Raw genomic sequence first — 17,308 nt, 5'->3', positions numbered from 1 at the left:
CCCACAGCCCATACCCCACCCTTTTTGCGCTCCCCCGCGCCCCACCTCTGGTGCTTCCCGCTGGCAGCAAATTCAATTTTCTACGACGCCGATTTGGTTTCCGCACGTCTTAAGCTATCGTCGCCACCTCCTACGGCGCTGCCATGAATATAGTTATAGCCTAACCAAGTTCAGGTCCTTCTCGCTCCTGTCTCCTGTCTCGCTCTCTCTCTATCTCTTTGTATGTGGCACTCGATACCGATTTGCGCTGCAAAATAAATGATAAGAATCTGTGTGCGCGCTTGCTCATGAATTACAAATCGCATAAAGGATTTGCCACTAGCTCAAGAGGACCACTCGACTGCAGCAGCGCCAGGATGCAGCTTGTTTGTTTTGGATACGAGCAGCAGCTGCGGGAGTGAGACCGTTTTCGGACTTGGGAGCGTTACAGTGTGGCCAACTCCGCTTGTTTTCAGTCAAATCTGGCTTTTTTTGGAAAGAAAATACGAATTGTTCTTTTTTTAATACTCACATTAAGATTTTTCGGTTTTCTCAAAAGTTGGCAATCCTGGAAAGTCAGTTTGCATTTGCATTTGTTTACAAGTATAATTCGCAATTTAAGCGCAGTTTAAGCGCATTTACCATCAAGTAGGAATATATCGATTTTTTTTGTTTTTTATAAAATGTAGAATTTGTCAGCTGCTTTATTATGACTAAATTAATTTTTGTCTTAGCCCTAGTCGTTAAATCGATTAATTATTATTTTTATACGAATCAGATTGTTGAGTTCTCCAGCATTATTTATAACTATATACTAGAACTAATTATTATATATTTATAAATATATGTACATATATCATTTTTACATTGCAGAAAAAGTTGTCGTCATTCGCTTTTGTAGAAAAAATTATTATCACCGTTTTTTTTCTTTCTAAATTGTTTTGTTATTTTGTTCTTAGTCGAAATTGAAATTCTTGTTGGAATTTTGTGTACAATTTTTTAATATTTGCATTTTTGTAGTATGCTTATAGGAAAATAGCCATTCTAACACTTCTAAGTAGACTAGTTCTTGAAATTTTACAATAGATTATTGTTCTTGGTATTGTTTGTTTCTTATAGGTATATTATCAAGAGATACGACAAGTTAATAATTCGGAATAAAAAACTTGAATACAATTTTACGAGTAAAGGCAGGGCTTTTCCATATGAAATTTAGAACAATAATTGGAATTGAAAAATTGTGGGGAGGAGAGGTTACAAGTTTTTGAGAAGAAAACAAAAGAAACATTTGTTTTTAGCTTTTTTATAGTTTTGTTGTTTACGGAACAGCCATTTCTTTGGGGTTTATTATATATATAAAAAGCATTTGCGGCAGTCGTTGTGGTTAGTACATATATATATATATATATATATATATATGCTATATATATGTAGAACATTTATGAACTAACCTTATATGGCAAGTTAAAGTTTATTTTCTATTATGAGCACAATTCAGACAGATCAACTTCATGTGTGTGTGTGTGTGTGTGTGTGTGTGTGTGTGTGTATGTCTGTGTTTGAGAGAGAGTGTGAGTGTGTTTGTGTGAAATCCTGGAATTTTACAAACTTCTTAAGTTGCGCTCTTAAAATATGCTAAGGCCACATTTAATTTCTTTAAATATATATATATAATACTACATTTATTATTTGAGCACAATATGATCAAGGGATGGAGAAAATGCGAAAAGCGAAAATTTAATGAAGCGACTATCATTTGTATTATGCACACATTAATTATGACAAATGTGAGTGGAAAGAGAAAGAAACGGGTGGACAGAAAAGAACAAAATTTGTCGAACTGCGTAAATATATCTTAATGAGCTATTATTTAACAAAGACCGCAAATGTAAACAGAGAGAAAGGTGTAAGATAATAGAAAGGTGTACATGAATTTTCCAATTCAAAAGGATGTGAGTTAAAGTCAGGTATATAAATAAAGCATTTAACAAAATACTCTTGAGGTAGTGCCAAGTGTTTCGGGAATAACAAAATAAATAAATAAACAAGAACAGTAGACGTATCTATAGAAAAGCAGGAAGAGTTATTGAATAAATGAGATTTGATGAATTAATGGCAGAAACGGCAAAAGTTATTATTGAATAGTCGGTAAATGTAATTAAATCAGTAAGTATTTCTTGGAGACAGCATTTTCTTTGTAATAGGAATTATGACAAAAATGTTGGAGAGCTCATGAAGAATACTGAAGAATAGTAAAGAATTAATAAATATATGTGGAGAACTTAATTGGAAAATAACTGCAGAGAATTGAATAAAAACTATTCAAAGTGAATTTGAATAAAACAATAACCGAATCCTATTGAATGTGGAAATTGGGTGAATGTTAAGAATTTTATGGAAAATGTTTATTAAATGTAAAAAGAGCAATAAGGGGGATAAAAATAGCTGAGGAAAGAGTTTAGAGCTCAAACAATTGAAATGCGAGTATGAATACAATGTTATAACAGCTCAGCTGATAAATGTACTGTGATTTAGTAAAATGTGAATTTGATAAGAATTTGTGTAGGAATTGTGAGTCAAAAAGTTAACAAGGGCAATAAGTAAGAGGGATATATGTTAATAATAAATGAAAAATGCAAAGAAAAGAAAGTTGGCAGATAATTGCTTAAAATGCGAATAAGCAAAAGCATTAACAATAATATAAAAATAAATAAAATGTGAATTCAATCTGAATGTAATAGATGTATATAAATGATAAACGATTAATTAAAAAGAAAAATAAAATGCAAATTACAATAAATTAAAATATGAAGCGAATCGAAGAGCGACAGAAAGAATATATTTATCAAATGTTCAGAATTTGTGTAGGAAATGTTAACAACAAGTGCAATCGAATTAAGGGAAATGTGTAAAGGGAAACCAAAACAACGGCAATAAAAATAATTAAAATTGGAAATGATGAATCAAAATCGAAATAAAATTGTAAATGCTGAACAGCTTATAAAAAGCATGTGTAATAAATTTAAGGTCAATAGATAAAACTGAGACACGAGAATCGAATGAGAATGCGAATAAAATGTCTTTCTTTTCCAGCTCATCAAAGCTCCTAACCTAGCAGCATAAGCGTAAGTGTAGCTTGGCAATATTCTCATCATAGTTACATATATACAGCCCATAAGAATAGTGAGAGAGGGTGTAGGGTGTATAGGTGTGTCCACACCAATACATGTGTGTTGGGGTTTATCGGGTTTTATATACCCTTGTCCGAGTTGCATGCGCATTATCACGCCACGATGGCGGCCATTGTTGATGGGTGATGCGACAAGTCGGCCGCCGTGTGATGATGATGATGATGATGATCATCAGGCTGATGATGATGATGTGCCAACGCCTGGCCAGAAAGTTGTGCTTGTTTTTGTGGGTGATGGGAAACGTGATGGACCGGAAAGCTCCACAGTGCAAAAGGCATCTGCTGTTGCACCAACAAAAGCAGTTGGCGTAATTTGTTGGTCGTTGTTCTTGCTGTTGTTGTTGTCACCCTGCTCGTTGTTCGTGTTGTTTTTGTTATTGTCGTTGCCGCTGTTTCACTCGCTGCTGCATCACATGCCGCAGCCATGCCCTCGCCGTCACCGTCGCCGTCAGCGTCGCGCGTCAGTGGCACCTGCTTGGCGCAGCGCATCTGCAGCTCGCCGCGTCGTCATTCATCCCAGAGGCACTGTTGTTTCTGCCGCACATAATAGGTGAACTGTGTACACTTGCGGCAGGTCTTGATGCCGCAGCGATAATTCGTCTGCTGCTGCTGCTGCTGTTGCTGCGTCCCGGACGTGTCGCCCCCCACGCTCTTGCCCTTGCAGTACTTCAGTCCGCACGGATACCAGCCGATGCAGGTCTCCAGCGTGCACAGGCAGGGCGCCCACAGGCTGCTCACTTCGTTGCAGCGCGTGGAGAGCGCATCGGGAAATTTTTCGGTTGCTGCCTCCAGGCTGGAAATCGAGGAGCCTAACCGTGCAACAACATTTAAAAAAAAACACCACCACGCGCGTTGACAAAAATGAGTCGGCAAAAAAAAATATAAGTGGAAGGAACAAAAACAAAATGCAAATGAAAATTGTGTAAGTAAAAGTTGAATTCACAAATACGCGCAAGCAGCTCTTTAGCAATTTTCCATTCGATTTTCAGCAACTTATCACACGGGAAATCATGAACTTGAAGTTCATTTCCATTTTGGTTTATGATAGAACAAACTGATGTTGACTATTTGTCAATCGGAAACAATCAGCTTTCACCTATTTTTCGATCTTTAGGGTGGATATTTCAATTGTGAAATCACGTTTTTATTGATCTCCCCAAGACTTTCTTCTGGCCCCAATTTTTCAGACAATGGAAGGTCCCCTGAAATGTTTCTAAAGAAATTAACTTCTAAGCGATCGGATCAAATCGATATGGATCGATTCATTGTTCGATTTTCATTAGAAACAATTTCCCCAGCCAGAAATTTCACAATGAATTTCTCGTTTGAAGATTTGCAAATTGATTTGAAGCCTACACAGATGGTATATATAAATTGTTGTATGATAAAGCCCACGCATTTCCGAACGTGCTGATGGAATTTGCAATTTAAATGTGGTTGTCAAAAAAAAAACGAAGTTTCCACAAATTTTTCACGCTTGTCGGTGAAATTTAGCATCACATTAGCATTATGAAATATGTCGATTTATAATTCTAGTTCAACAGACCATAAAACTAAAGCCAAATATAGCGAATCTTTAATCTATTTTAAGTTCTAAGCATTTCACTTGTGGATAAGTCAATAAAAATCAATTGGAATTACCTTTCGTGGATGCTGCTAAAGGCGGGACTGTAAATAAATAGGGACTTCGACTTACCTGGCAGTTCCGCCCAGGCCTTCAAATCCACATCCCGCACATAGGTGGCATCGGTGGCCTCCGCGCAGAGGGATTGCAGATGCCGTGTGATGGGCAGCGAGCGATTTAGCTGGACCCAGCTGCTCATGGTGTAGGTCTCGCGTCCCTTGTCCTCCTCGGGTGTGCGTATGGTGTGCGGGTTCTTCTGGCGCAGCTTGGCCATTGCATCCGATGAGATGAAATCGCCCTTGTTGAATTTGGTGGCAAAGCACATGACCTGATACTGGCTCTGGCCGCGCTCCTCCTCGCCCAGCACCAGAGCCTTAAGGATTTGCACCTCCTGAAAGAATATGGTTGTTGGTATCATTTCTCATTTTTAGTTTCGAGTTTTTATTTGTTGCGCTTACGTTGCGAAAGTCGATGAGCTGCGTGATGAGGGTGCCGTCGGTCTTCTGAAACTCGAGGGTAATCAAATCCTCGCCAATATTGGACGTAATGCTCTCTTGTATAACTTCGCCGCCCTGCAAAACCAAGAGAGAGAGTAAGAGAGATGCAACAAGTGTAAGAAAATTCAACTTGACTCTGTGGTGTTCACTAGAATATTAATAGAGACAGAAATGAAAGCACACAAGACGCTGCTACTGCTTGCAGGACACAAATTAACTGGGACTGCCGCAGGAGCTGCGCGACACGGCCCTGAACCAAATTAGAGTCAAGAGACTCGGCTAAAAGAAATAGTGGGAATGCAAACATAAGAAAAATAAGGCAAAACGAGTTGAGGGATCCTCTGAACTCGACTCAGGGGGGTCCATCACAAATGTAGTTCAACAACATGACAAGCAGAATACACAAAAACAACAATACGTTCACAAAAGGATTGTCCTTACGAGCGCGCTCCCAGCTGAACTTTCGCGCGTGAATATTACACACAGAAAGCAATATACTTTTTCATCATAAACACTTTTATAAAAAATCTCAATGACTTTGGGAAATTCAACAAAAATGTTTATAGATCTTCGTTTTTTGTTGAAGTTTAAGTTTTAGGAAATCAACTTTATTGTAAAGAGAGAGAAAGAGAGAGAGTTAGCGACAGAAAGGGAGAGAATATGTTCCTGCTGTGTAGTTTTTAATATCCGTACTTTAGAAAATTTTTTGTTACTGTAATGTTTCTCTCTAAGCTATTTGAAATGTGGACTTTTTATGAACACCACGAAACAAACATTTGTCATCTTCGTCTATGAATATAAACAAAAATCTCTCTTAACAATTAAAGCTAAGCATTTTCACATTATTTTTATTTATTATTAATTTTTACATGTCTGTATACATTAATAAATAAGGGAAAATATGGATTTTAAGAAACTTGTTAAGAAAAACGTGTATTCAATACAGCTATCCGTTTATGAATCTTTCACAGTATGTACATTATTATTTAAATAGAAACCGTTTGTATGGAAGATGAGATTTTTCAAATATCAGAGTTTCACGCAAATAAAAATCATCTCTGAAAACGCATACAATTCTTTCAATGTTTCTTTGAACATCAATAGCTATTTGTGCGGACATTAAATATTATATAAATTAACCACAAACATTAAGATATAAAGAAAATATATTAATTTCTGCCCTATATTCACTAGGAATTAACGTTGCATTTTCAAGCTGTTTATTAAACGTGACCTTTGTACACGCAAATTTATTTCTACATAGAATTCAAATTTTCAAATCCAAAAAGTTCAGCTGGGTATGCACGTGCATATATGTATCTTTGTGTGTGTGTGTGTGTTTAATGTGGTCTGTTTGTGTATGCATTGCCTTTGTGTGTTTGAACAAAGCGAATGTAAACAAAGCTCACGCTGAGAGCAAAAGCAACTGCGACGTCGGCAGCGACGTCGACGGAGTCCGACATTTTGGGGCCAGGGACAGCAACAAAACAGCAGCCCGCAATGTTAAAGGATGTCACATGTAAACAAAAAATATAGCATAAGAACGCTCTGTCTCTCTTACACTCACTCACACACACACACACACACATAGGCTGAGCACCTTTTTCTGTTGTACGCGACTTTTGGCGAAGCCAATATAAAATTATAGAAAAGCCAAAGCAAATGTCAATATTATGATGCGATATAAGACACGTGGTATAAAAGAAAGTTGGCAAAAACTAAAAGAAAAGTCCAAACCTTCAACGTGACTACCAATAAATAAAATAGTTCAAGGACAGTTCGCTATATTAATCAATTGAAGGAGCATAGATTTCATCAATTAACAGTTGTAATTAGTTCATAAAAAACAAAGCATAGAAATCGCAGCTGATGCATAATAACAACAAATGTTTGCCAGCGCTTTCTCTCTCTCGCTCCCACTCTCACACTACAGTAAACAGCTCTCTCTCACACTTGTTTTGACGCGCTCAATTTCGAAATTGAATGTTCGAAAAGCAGCAGCAACGCTAGCAGCGCTGTCGGCGTCGGCGACAAAAGGCCATTTTGACATTCACATTGCAATCAAATAAAGAACATATATATAGAAATAACAAATTCAAGAGCAAAACTCACCTGATTTTGTACATTAATCAGCAGCTGCGCATCACTGATATTCGGCGTGAGCAACAAATTGCAGAGTACGAACCAGAGGAAACCGCGACTGTGTCTGAAGAAATGATAACAACTGACCGAACGCCTGCCGCAGCGTCGGCGTCCCGATAGGCGGCAAGTGTTGAGCACATTGCGGTGCACCGTATGCCATTTTGATGGTTTCACTTGCCGAATTCTTGGTTTTTTCGATACTAAAATCATTTCGGCTGTTTACACAGTGCAACAAAACACCGCACTTTTGTTTGCACACACACACGCACTTTGATTTTGTTTGCGTTGGAAAATTACGCGACGAATCTATGCTGATGCCGGCCGCGCACGTCCACTCACTTCGAAAGTTCAACGCAAAATAACAACAGCTCTGTAGACCATAACATAAATGCTCTCTGAGCTGACAGCAGTTTCGCTCATGAACGAACCAGTTACTGTCTGGTGAAATTAGTGCTGCTCATTTGTGCACAATAAGCGGGAATTTATTTCAAATAATATTTTTAACTAAAGAATAATAATAAGCGAAAATACGATTCATTTAATACAATGATTTAATTTCTGACCTCTTCAAGCCATCGACAGTTGCAAATTGCTTGTTCGTATGACATCTGACGTCTGTCGATAGTGAAGCATCAGCTGTACATTTCGATTTCTCTTAACAGCGTCGCAATATAAATGTATTGTGCGACCACCACACTTTCTTTGATAACAGCTGTTCCTCATGTAATGCACTAAATTAGCTCAAAACGCGTTTTGGACGCTTGTGACGTGTTGTATTTTGTAAATTATGTTTTAACATAATTAAGTTAATTAAATTCGAACTCATTCGCTGGCATTTCAATATCCAAACACAGACAGCATGTTAACATTGCGAGAACGGCAAATAAGTGCGTAATTTTTCACCTGACAACACCCAACAATTAACATAAATAATCTCCAATTCTGCCTTCGTTTACAGATGCGATTAAGCAAATGCTTAATTTAAACTCGCAGCAGCCAAAGGCAATGGCCGCGGAGCCCGTGTGGAAGATTCTCATATATGACCGCGTTGGCCAGGACATTATATCGCCCATCATATCCATTAAGGAACTCCGCGAACTGGGCGTGACGTTGCATGTGTGAGTAATTATTGGAGGGGAGGGTCAGGGTTCAAAAAAATCAAAGGTAAATGAATCATTTTGTTTATAGGCAATTGCACTCGGATCGGGACTCCATACCAGATGTGCCGGCTGTATACTTTTGCCTGCCCACGGACGAAAATCTCGACCGCATCCAGCAGGACTTTTCCAATGGCCTTTATGACATCTACCATCTGAATTTCCTGGCGCCCATCACACGCAGCAAAATCGAAAATCTGGCGGCGGCTGCCCTGCACGCCGGGTGCGTGGCGAACATTCATCGGGTCTATGATCAGTATGTGAACTTCATCAGCCTGGAAGATGATTTCTTTATACTGAAGCATCAGCAGAGTGATCAGCTCTCCTACTATGCCATCAATCGGGCAAATACGCGCGACGAGGAAATGGAGGCACTGATGGACTCGATTGTGGATTCACTTTTCGCGCTCTTCGTTACGCTGGGCAATGTGCCCATCATACGCTGTCCACGCAACAGCGCTGCCGAAATGGTAGCCCGCAAGCTGGAGAAGAAGCTGCGTGAGAATCTGTGGGATGCGCGCGCCAATCTATTTCACATGGATGCCACACAGGCTGGTGGCGGCGTTTTCAGTTTTCAACGTCCTGTGCTGCTGTTGCTCGATCGCAACATGGATCTGGCCACGCCGCTGCATCACACCTGGTCATATCAGGCGCTGGTGCACGATGTGCTCGACCTGGGCCTGAATCTCGTCTACGTGGAGGATGAGGCGGCAGCTGTCAGCACGGGCAAGTAGCCAATGTACAACTGATTTACCTGCCTCTCGTAACAATTGATCTCTTCTTTAGGCGCACGCAAGAAGCCCAAGGCCTGCGACCTGGATCGCAATGATCGTTTCTGGGTCACGCACAAGGGCAGCCCGTTTCCCACGGTCGCAGAGGCCATACAGGAAGAGCTCGAGTCCTATCGCAATTCTGAGGAGGAAATCAAACGCCTGAAGACCTCCATGGGCATTGAGGGCGAATCAGATATTGCCTTCTCGTTGGTCAACGATACGACTGCCATGCTGACCAGCGCCGTCAATTCGCTGCCCCAGCTGATGGAGAAGAAGCGTCTGATCGATATGCACACCAAGATAGCCACAGCTATATTGAACTGCATTAAGGCGCGACGGCTAGACTCGTATTTTGAGTTCGAAGAGAAAATCATGTCCAAGCAAACGCTGGATAAGCCGCTGCTGGAGTTGCTGCGCGATGCTGAGTTTGGCCAGCCAGAGGATAAACTGCGTCTGTACATCATTTACTATATTTGCGCACAGCAGCTGCCCGAGCCGGAGCTAGAGCGTCTGCGTGAAGCGCTGCAATCCGCCGGCTGTGATCTGACCGCGCTCGCCTACGTCCAGCGCTGGAAATCCATTATGAACCGCTCGCCGAGCATCAGTCAAGCCACACAGTACGAGGGCGGCGGCACCAGAACCGTTTCCATGTTCACCAAGCTTGTCTCGCAGGGCAGCTCCTTTGTCATGGAGGGTGTCAAGAACCTGGTTGTCAAGCGACATGTAAATATCAACTGAATATTAGCCAGTGAGAGAGTTAAAGCTAAATGTATTTCAAATTTCTTGCAGAATCTGCCCGTGACCAAGATAACGGAACAGGTCATGGAATGTCGCAGCAATGCCGAAACAGATGATTATCTCTACTTGGATCCCAAGCTGCTAAAAGGCGGCGATGTCCTACCCAAGAATCGTGCTCCATTCCAGGACGCTGTTGTCTTTATGGTCGGCGGCGGCAATTATATTGAGTACCAGAATCTGGTGGACTTCATCAAGCAGAAGCAAACGTCCAATGTGCACAGGCGCATCATCTATGGCGGCTCCACGCTGACCAATGCGAGGCAATTCCTCAAGGAGCTGTCCGCATTGGGTGGTGAAATACAGACGCCCACAGCGAGTTAGGAGTGGCTGCTTAACTTTCACTGCTGCTGAGCGGCCGAGGATGAGGATGAGCACGAGGATGAGACGACAACAACAAGAACTGTGTGTGTGTGTACAAGTGTGTGGCTTTTTCTTATATATATATATACACATATATATTAAGCATATCCAAAAATAAATGAAATGCAAGGCAAAAAGTGGACGGCTCTGATGCCGTGGGCAATTACTCGAACTTGACGCGTAATCCCCGAAGGACAACAAGCAAAAACATGCGTAGCCGCGTGTACAACAAGCGGCAGCTAGCTAGGAGGGGGGGACAACAACAATGGCGACAGCAGCCGCTCGCATTCTAGGCGCCCATTAACACCAACTTGGCAACGCTTTGATGGACAGCTCTGACAGACAGCAGTCAACGGCAGCACCAGAAGACGACGACGACCACGACGACGACGGCGACAACAATTATGGGGCGACAACTATGCGCGGCACTTGGGGACTGAGCCCTTGCAATTAACACCGAACACTCGAACTATGAATGGGAACAGTGGCTCCAAAACTATTGCATGCTGCACAAACTGACTAAGCTCCAAAGTTTTTAGTGCTACATCAAAATTCGATTAGCTGGCATATAAATAAATCAAGCAACAAATGCACAAAAATGTTACTACTTAAATTTTAAAATATTTATATATTGAATATGTGAAAATGAATTTCTAGTATAAATATGCATATGTATAATGTTTGCTTAAAAAATTTAACATTTATGAAAGCCTTTTGTAGAGCATCCTTTCGAATTGTTCCTTAAGACAAACGGAATAATTATATTATTACACTAATCAATTATTACAGAAATAATTTTTTTTAATTTTATGAACAGTTTTTAAATAATAAAGAAGTATTTAAAATATAAAATATTTATAGGTTTAAGTTATATATATTTATTAAGCTGGCTCGAGTCTGCGGTTAAAATCAAAAATGAAAAACAGTTGTGTTTCATATATATTTCTTAATTATTATATTAATTTATATACTTTTTAAAGAGTATGCATAATATAAAAGAAACCTAATATAATGTTGTATACCATCACGAATATTCTTCATGTTAATTTTTTTAATCTCTCAGCTAATAGCTTCAATATTTACAACATGTATCTGTCGTTAAAAGCTTTTCAGAGCTTTTAAACATCACATTAAAATGTTTATAAAATTGATTAAAAATGAATACAAAATAAATGTTGTTCTTAAATTTTTTTTAAGATATAAAAATCATACTGATAATAGTTTAAATGTGTTCTGTAAATTGGGCCACTTTTTAAATATCTTTAAACACATTTCACGGTCTTAAAATAAATAATAAAAATCAAAAATAGGCACCCAGAATTTAAATGGTATTTTTATTTTATCTATCATGGCAGACTTTTGATTCTAACTTCTATTATAATTTAGAGCCGGACAACCCGTTTTCTATATTTATTTTAACTTTTTACTCAACTGGCAATATGTGAATCATTTTGAGTATTTAGAATCTGGTTTAGTTGGTTTTGAAGCGAAGAATTATTGCCGAGTCCCGAAGATTTGTTGGAAATATATCAAGCAGCAACATTGAGTTGGCTAATTAACACTTTTCGTAAATCAGAATTGATGGCCATGTTGAAAGCGGCCCAAGACATGAAGATGAAGATGATGACGATGACGATGGTGATGGTGATGATGATGATGATGACGATGACGGGCGATGATTATTCATGGAGCGCTACGTTTAAATATTGGTTTTGGTTGGGTTGGGTTGGGTTACTGCGACGTCGGCTACCCGTGGCTACAATTTAAATGTTAACATAAACAAGAGCAATTTAACAAAAGCCCAGGCCCCAAATCCCAAGCCCCCGAAACCCAAAGTGATTTCACGGGTGGTCCAAAAAGATGCGCTCAAACAAATCATAAAATCGTATGGAGCAAAAACCTACAACAACAAAAATAAGAAAGAAAGAAACTAACAACGCAACATGAAAGAAATGCTACTCGTACAGCCATGAATCGATTATGTGGCCACTGCTTGTGTCTGTGGGTGTGCGTGTGTGTGTGTGTAAATATTGTTGAGGCACATAAAGAACCACAGCGGCGAGGTAGCTGAAAAATGGTCTGAGGCTGCCGTTTCCCACATTCCTGCTGCGAAACATAATGGCTGCCGCTGTCGTCGTCTTCATCGTCGAACCACACATATGTATATACATATGCATGTATATATATATATATATATGCGGCCTTACATATGTACATACATATATCATAATCTTAACAACTCTTAACAAGGCTGAACAAATTCCAAAATTCGAAGCGCCTCGTCAGGCGGGCAGAGCCCAACAAACGGCCACAGCCAGTCAGACGGCCACAGAACAACGGACAAAGACTACAAAATGAAGTGGCCTCTCACACACAGACACAGACACACACGCGCGCACATGGCCTGAGTGAGAGGCACATGAATGGAGTCCAAGTTTGGGAGCCAGTGCAGCAGCCATAAACCTTTGGCTCTTACCTTAGACTTGGCTTTGGCTTCGATTCTGCTCTCGGCTCTTGCCGCACCGCTCGCACACGTGAAACGATCCCATTTCATTTAGTTTTTGGTGGGCTGCAGACACAAATGGATTCCATGAGAAGTTTATCTGCTTCTTGTTTTCTATATCTTGCTTACAATGGCAGCCATTCTTTTGGAATAAATGATATGATGAAAAGTTCTATTTATATATATTAGAACTATAATTTTATTGCTCCACAATTTCTTCAAAAAGAAAAAGATATGGACAGAAATTTGGTATAAACTTTGTAGGTTTTAGTCGGATTGAAAATTAACTTTTATTGATTAATTTATAGATTTTAAAGTCTCTTTATTTATAGTTCCAAATATTCAATTAGTTAATATTCAAATATAATAAAAACTTTAAAACAAAATACTTTTGCAAAGAATCATTAATTCATGTTTTAATTATATTTTAAACTTTCTTTTACCTTCTCGAATAGAAGTGGGTTAAAAAACTTCTCATCATCCATAATATTTATATTTATATTTATAATTAAAATTAGTTTATTGCGTATACTTTAAAAATATTTCAATATATTTAATACAAATATTATTGATAACTAAAATGTTGCTCCAAAAATGGAATGTATTCGGGTTTTTCTTAGGCTCAAAAAACAAAATGCTCGAAATTCAAGGCCCTGAGATTTTGTTTCTATCTTGAAAATGGATAGATTACATTTTCCGACTAATTGTATACAAAATGGGAATACAGGGGTAAAACCAGTCAGTAATGAAGTTTGAAGAAAATAAGGATTGCCCAAATAATGTTGAAATGGAAGAAGACGATAAATTCGATGATGAAATCGTACGTATGAAAATATAATGATTATAATGATGAATAAAACACGGACTCCGTAATCAAGGAAGCAATATGTGAGAAATTTGGATGATGAAAAAATGAATGTACATCTTTAAGAGAGAATCAAGAGTATATAAAGCGATGGCAACTACGATGATTAAGAAGAAGAGTATAGTGTACCAATGCGCGGTACATTTACTAGGCTACTTATCAATTTGCCAATGGGAGCGATTACTACAACTTGCTATGAAGAACAGCTAAAACTACCCATGATTAATCTCAAGTACCACAAACTGTCACCTTGTGCTTCTAACAGTGCTGTTCAAACTGTTTAGCTCGCAAACTGTGCACCTTTGCATTTCATATGCAGGTTTATTGTTTGTTATTGCTGTTGTTATTGCTTATGCCTGAATTGCTGCCGTTGGCGTCGCGAGTGTGTGTGTGTGTGTGTATGTGTGTGTGTGTGTCTTATCCTTGCCGCTGCCGCTGGCGTTGTTGCCACCTTCGGTGGTCCAGTGTGGCATGTTAATTAATCAACCAAATAATAACAGAGAGCAGCCCAAGAAACGAGCCGACAAAAAACTAAAGCAGGCCAAATATTTGCCGACAGTCAAAGAGCAGCCGGACAACGTTTATGGATCAGCCAGCAGGAGCTGAAGGAGCTGTTGCTTGTTGGCCTTTGTTAGCGGCTTGTTAGCCAGCCAAAACTGACAGCAACAATAACAACAACAACAGCTAAACAAACGAAAAAAAAAAAAGTTATACATATAAATTGAAAAGTTGATGCTTCATGGCTTTTGGCCATTTCCTGAAATCATAAAAAATCGCACCAAAATGAACACAAAAAAAAAAAAACAAGAAATTAAATAAAACAGTTGCGTGACGCATCAGCGGCCTGGCCACGCCCATCAAAAGCGAAAGCCAAATGTTTGGCGCTCGCATCATTAAAATGCACACACACAGAAAATGCAGCACATAACTGTGCTGGATCAGAGCTCAGCATTGAGCTCTCGGACGGGGTGTCATTATCCTGCCGCAGTCGCAGCCACAGCCGCAGGCTCTCCACAAGCCGCGCCTAATGGCCACCAACAGCAACAACGGCAGCCGCGGCAGCGACAGCCGCTCCCCGAACAGCTTCATCAAACATAAACAAACACACTGACATCGTCCGACTGACCAATGCTGCCCCGTTTACCTCCCCGCCCCCCTCCAACGACACACAGCCAAGCACAGTGGGACAGGATGGGCGAAAGTTCACCGAAAAAAGCAGAGTTTATTCCGCGTGAAAAAGGTTTTTCTTAATTATTTTGAATATGATTTCGCTTTGAATTGTAATTCAAACCATAAAATAATAATTAATTAGTGCTTTTTAAACGGATTCCAAATTTTATATTGCATACTTTGAGGGGCACAAATAGATAGGTCTGAATAATTAAGTAAAAACTTTAAGTATTATTGTGGAAGTCTAATCCGATCGATCTCTCATATCGGGTTATATACACAACCAATTTTTGTTAATTTTGTTGTGTTAGACATATCTGTAGAATATATGTAATCTTATATATTCATGCAACTTTAATTTAAGTTATTTTTTAAATGAGAGTAGAACTAAAAATTAAAAAAAAAAAGATATCTTTAAATTGTGAGCAAAGGTTAAATATAATATTAATTTCAAAAATTTTATTAAAATAAATTATATTTTTCATTACTATAAGTAATTCTTTTTTCAATTTAATTCAAAACTTCTAGAGAAGATTTAAATGCGAACTGCTTCTTATACGCATAGAAGGAAACATCTCCGACCCATAAAGTATATATATTCTAGATCAACATCAAAAGCCGAGTTAATATAGTCATATCCGTCTGTCTGTCTAACCCAAACTCGACATTTATAAGGCTCCCAAAATGTATGCAAAATCTTATCAACATCAGATCACTATATCATATAGCTGCCATAGGAACGATCGGTCTTATTTTAAAACATCTACAATAGATTGGTCCTTAGAACTTTCTTATGTAAAGCTTCTGCAGAAATTTTTATATAAATTCTAAATACAGACTGTTTCAGTTGTTGGTTGGTCCCTAATGTCTGAAAAAAACGTTCGATTATCATTTTTGTATGGTAACTTAAATATTTAAATAGTCTATTTACTGAGATTGTCAAAGATATTTGAGGCGAATACAAAACAGTTTAAAAACCAAATAACAAACCGGAATGGCTACATAAATAATTTATCATACACATATAAAGCTCATATTCATATTTAGATTCTTTCTTAAAAAGTTATTAAAGTTTTGCTCACTTCTTTATGCACTGTGCACCACTGTGCATGGGGATCAACTGCATAAGCCCACAACGATGATGACGACGAAGTTGCTTTGCTTTACGATCGCGTATCTCAAGTTTATCGCTTCATTTTCCATGTTTTATGCGCAATTTATGCCGCGTGGTCCCAACCACCATCTCTCCTGGACACCGTCTCTGCCCCTCGTTGTCCGCAAATGCCCAGTCTTTCTCTTGGCCGGCCTGTTTTGGCCAACTGACGCTGTTCTGGCTGGCGATTGCACGCACCGCTTTGTCTGCCGTCGTCATCACTGGAAGATACATTCGCATTTATTCTCATGTGCTGCTCTCTCACACACATACACACACACACATGCAGATGTATCCCAGAGACCCTGGGACCCGCAAGGAGGCAACTTGCTATGGCAACCGGCAACCAGCCGCTGCCTCCAGCATCCAGCTGCTCCGTCGCAGGCTCCATCGTTCAGTCATTGGACATAAGTAATTTTGCTGCCTCGATTTCTCGTTCGTTTCATTTTCGTGCATAATAAAGATGAACTTACATGCAGTTACCTCAACACACACACACGCGCACACACACTCACATACGCTTTGGGTGTTGGGTTCTGTAATTGGGTTACCATCTAAATAGCTGACAAAGTAAATTGGTAGAAAACTTAACTTTATTTGTATTTCGAGTACTTATTGATAGTTTAATTTGATAAATCCGTAATTGGAAGTCATTTGAACGAATCGGATTCAAATTTTAGAGCTAAGGGTTAAATAAAGGTCAGGTTCTAAACCAGGCTTTAAGTTAGTCTTAAGGCGAACCGGTTCGAGGCCGGATTTCCAATTCCAGGGCTTTTTATAATTTGAGCCTAACCGTTGTTTGAAAAACAATTGATGCAATTGTTATTATACCATTGCATAGGGTATTAAAAGTTTGTCTCGAATTGTGTATGACATAGAATTAGTTATTTCCGAGTTCATAAAGCATATAAATTCTTGATAAGTAACAACAGCCGAGTCGATTTAAGAAAAAAATACTTTCTATGCGAACAACTTTTGAAATAAAAAACTTTTGTGAATGACTCAGCTCCAACGAATAAATAAGTTTTACTTTAACCATTGGACTTATCTAACCATATTTGGTTGATGTCAATTTGGGTTAAATAAATAATTTAGCC

At 39.0% G+C, this 17,308-nt stretch overlaps 2 protein-coding genes across 2 annotated transcripts; one reads left to right on the top strand and one right to left on the bottom strand.

Moving 5' to 3' along the window:
• Window positions 1-3,039: 3,039 nt before the first annotated feature.
• Window positions 3,040-7,913, bottom strand: oaf (out at first). The gene is given in 4 exon segments (XM_064683167.1): window positions 3,040-3,978; window positions 4,866-5,184; window positions 5,252-5,365; window positions 7,403-7,913. Coding segments are annotated over 4 exon segments (1,389 nt in total). The 5' UTR covers window positions 7,643-7,913; the 3' UTR covers window positions 3,040-3,262.
• A 240-nt stretch (window positions 7,914-8,153) lies between these two features.
• Slh (sec1 family domain containing Slh) lies at window positions 8,154-10,657 on the top strand. The gene is made up of 5 exons (XM_064683156.1): window positions 8,154-8,319; window positions 8,391-8,550; window positions 8,621-9,315; window positions 9,376-10,085; window positions 10,152-10,657. The coding sequence occupies exons 1-5, from the start codon at window positions 8,292-8,294 to the stop codon at window positions 10,479-10,481; spliced, it is 1,923 nt and encodes a 640-aa protein (XP_064539226.1). The 5' UTR covers window positions 8,154-8,291; the 3' UTR covers window positions 10,482-10,657.
• The last annotated feature ends 6,651 nt before the right edge of the window (window positions 10,658-17,308 follow it).

This window comes from Drosophila montana, unplaced genomic scaffold, assembly GCF_035044405.1.
Source record: "Drosophila montana isolate Dmon_TW-CO22-7 unplaced genomic scaffold, ASM3504440v1 contig_2582_1, whole genome shotgun sequence".
NCBI lineage: Eukaryota > Metazoa > Arthropoda > Insecta > Diptera > Drosophilidae > Drosophila > Drosophila montana.
Note: the sequence above shows the minus strand (reverse complement) of the source record. Positions and strands in the feature narration are given on the sequence as shown.

What these genes read in the sequence shown, in the direction of transcription:
- Slh (XM_064683156.1), top strand. Translation starts at nt 8,292, where the DNA reads ATGTTAACATTGCGAGAACGGCAAATAA. An exon ending in ATTGCGAGAACGGCAAATAA is followed by an intron (nt 8,320 to 8,390) that starts GTGCGTAATTTT and finishes CTTCGTTTACAG; the next exon opens with ATGCGATTAAGCAAATGCTT. An exon ending in ACCTGGTTGTCAAGCGACAT is followed by an intron (nt 10,086 to 10,151) that starts GTAAATATCAAC and finishes AATTTCTTGCAG; the next exon opens with AATCTGCCCGTGACCAAGAT.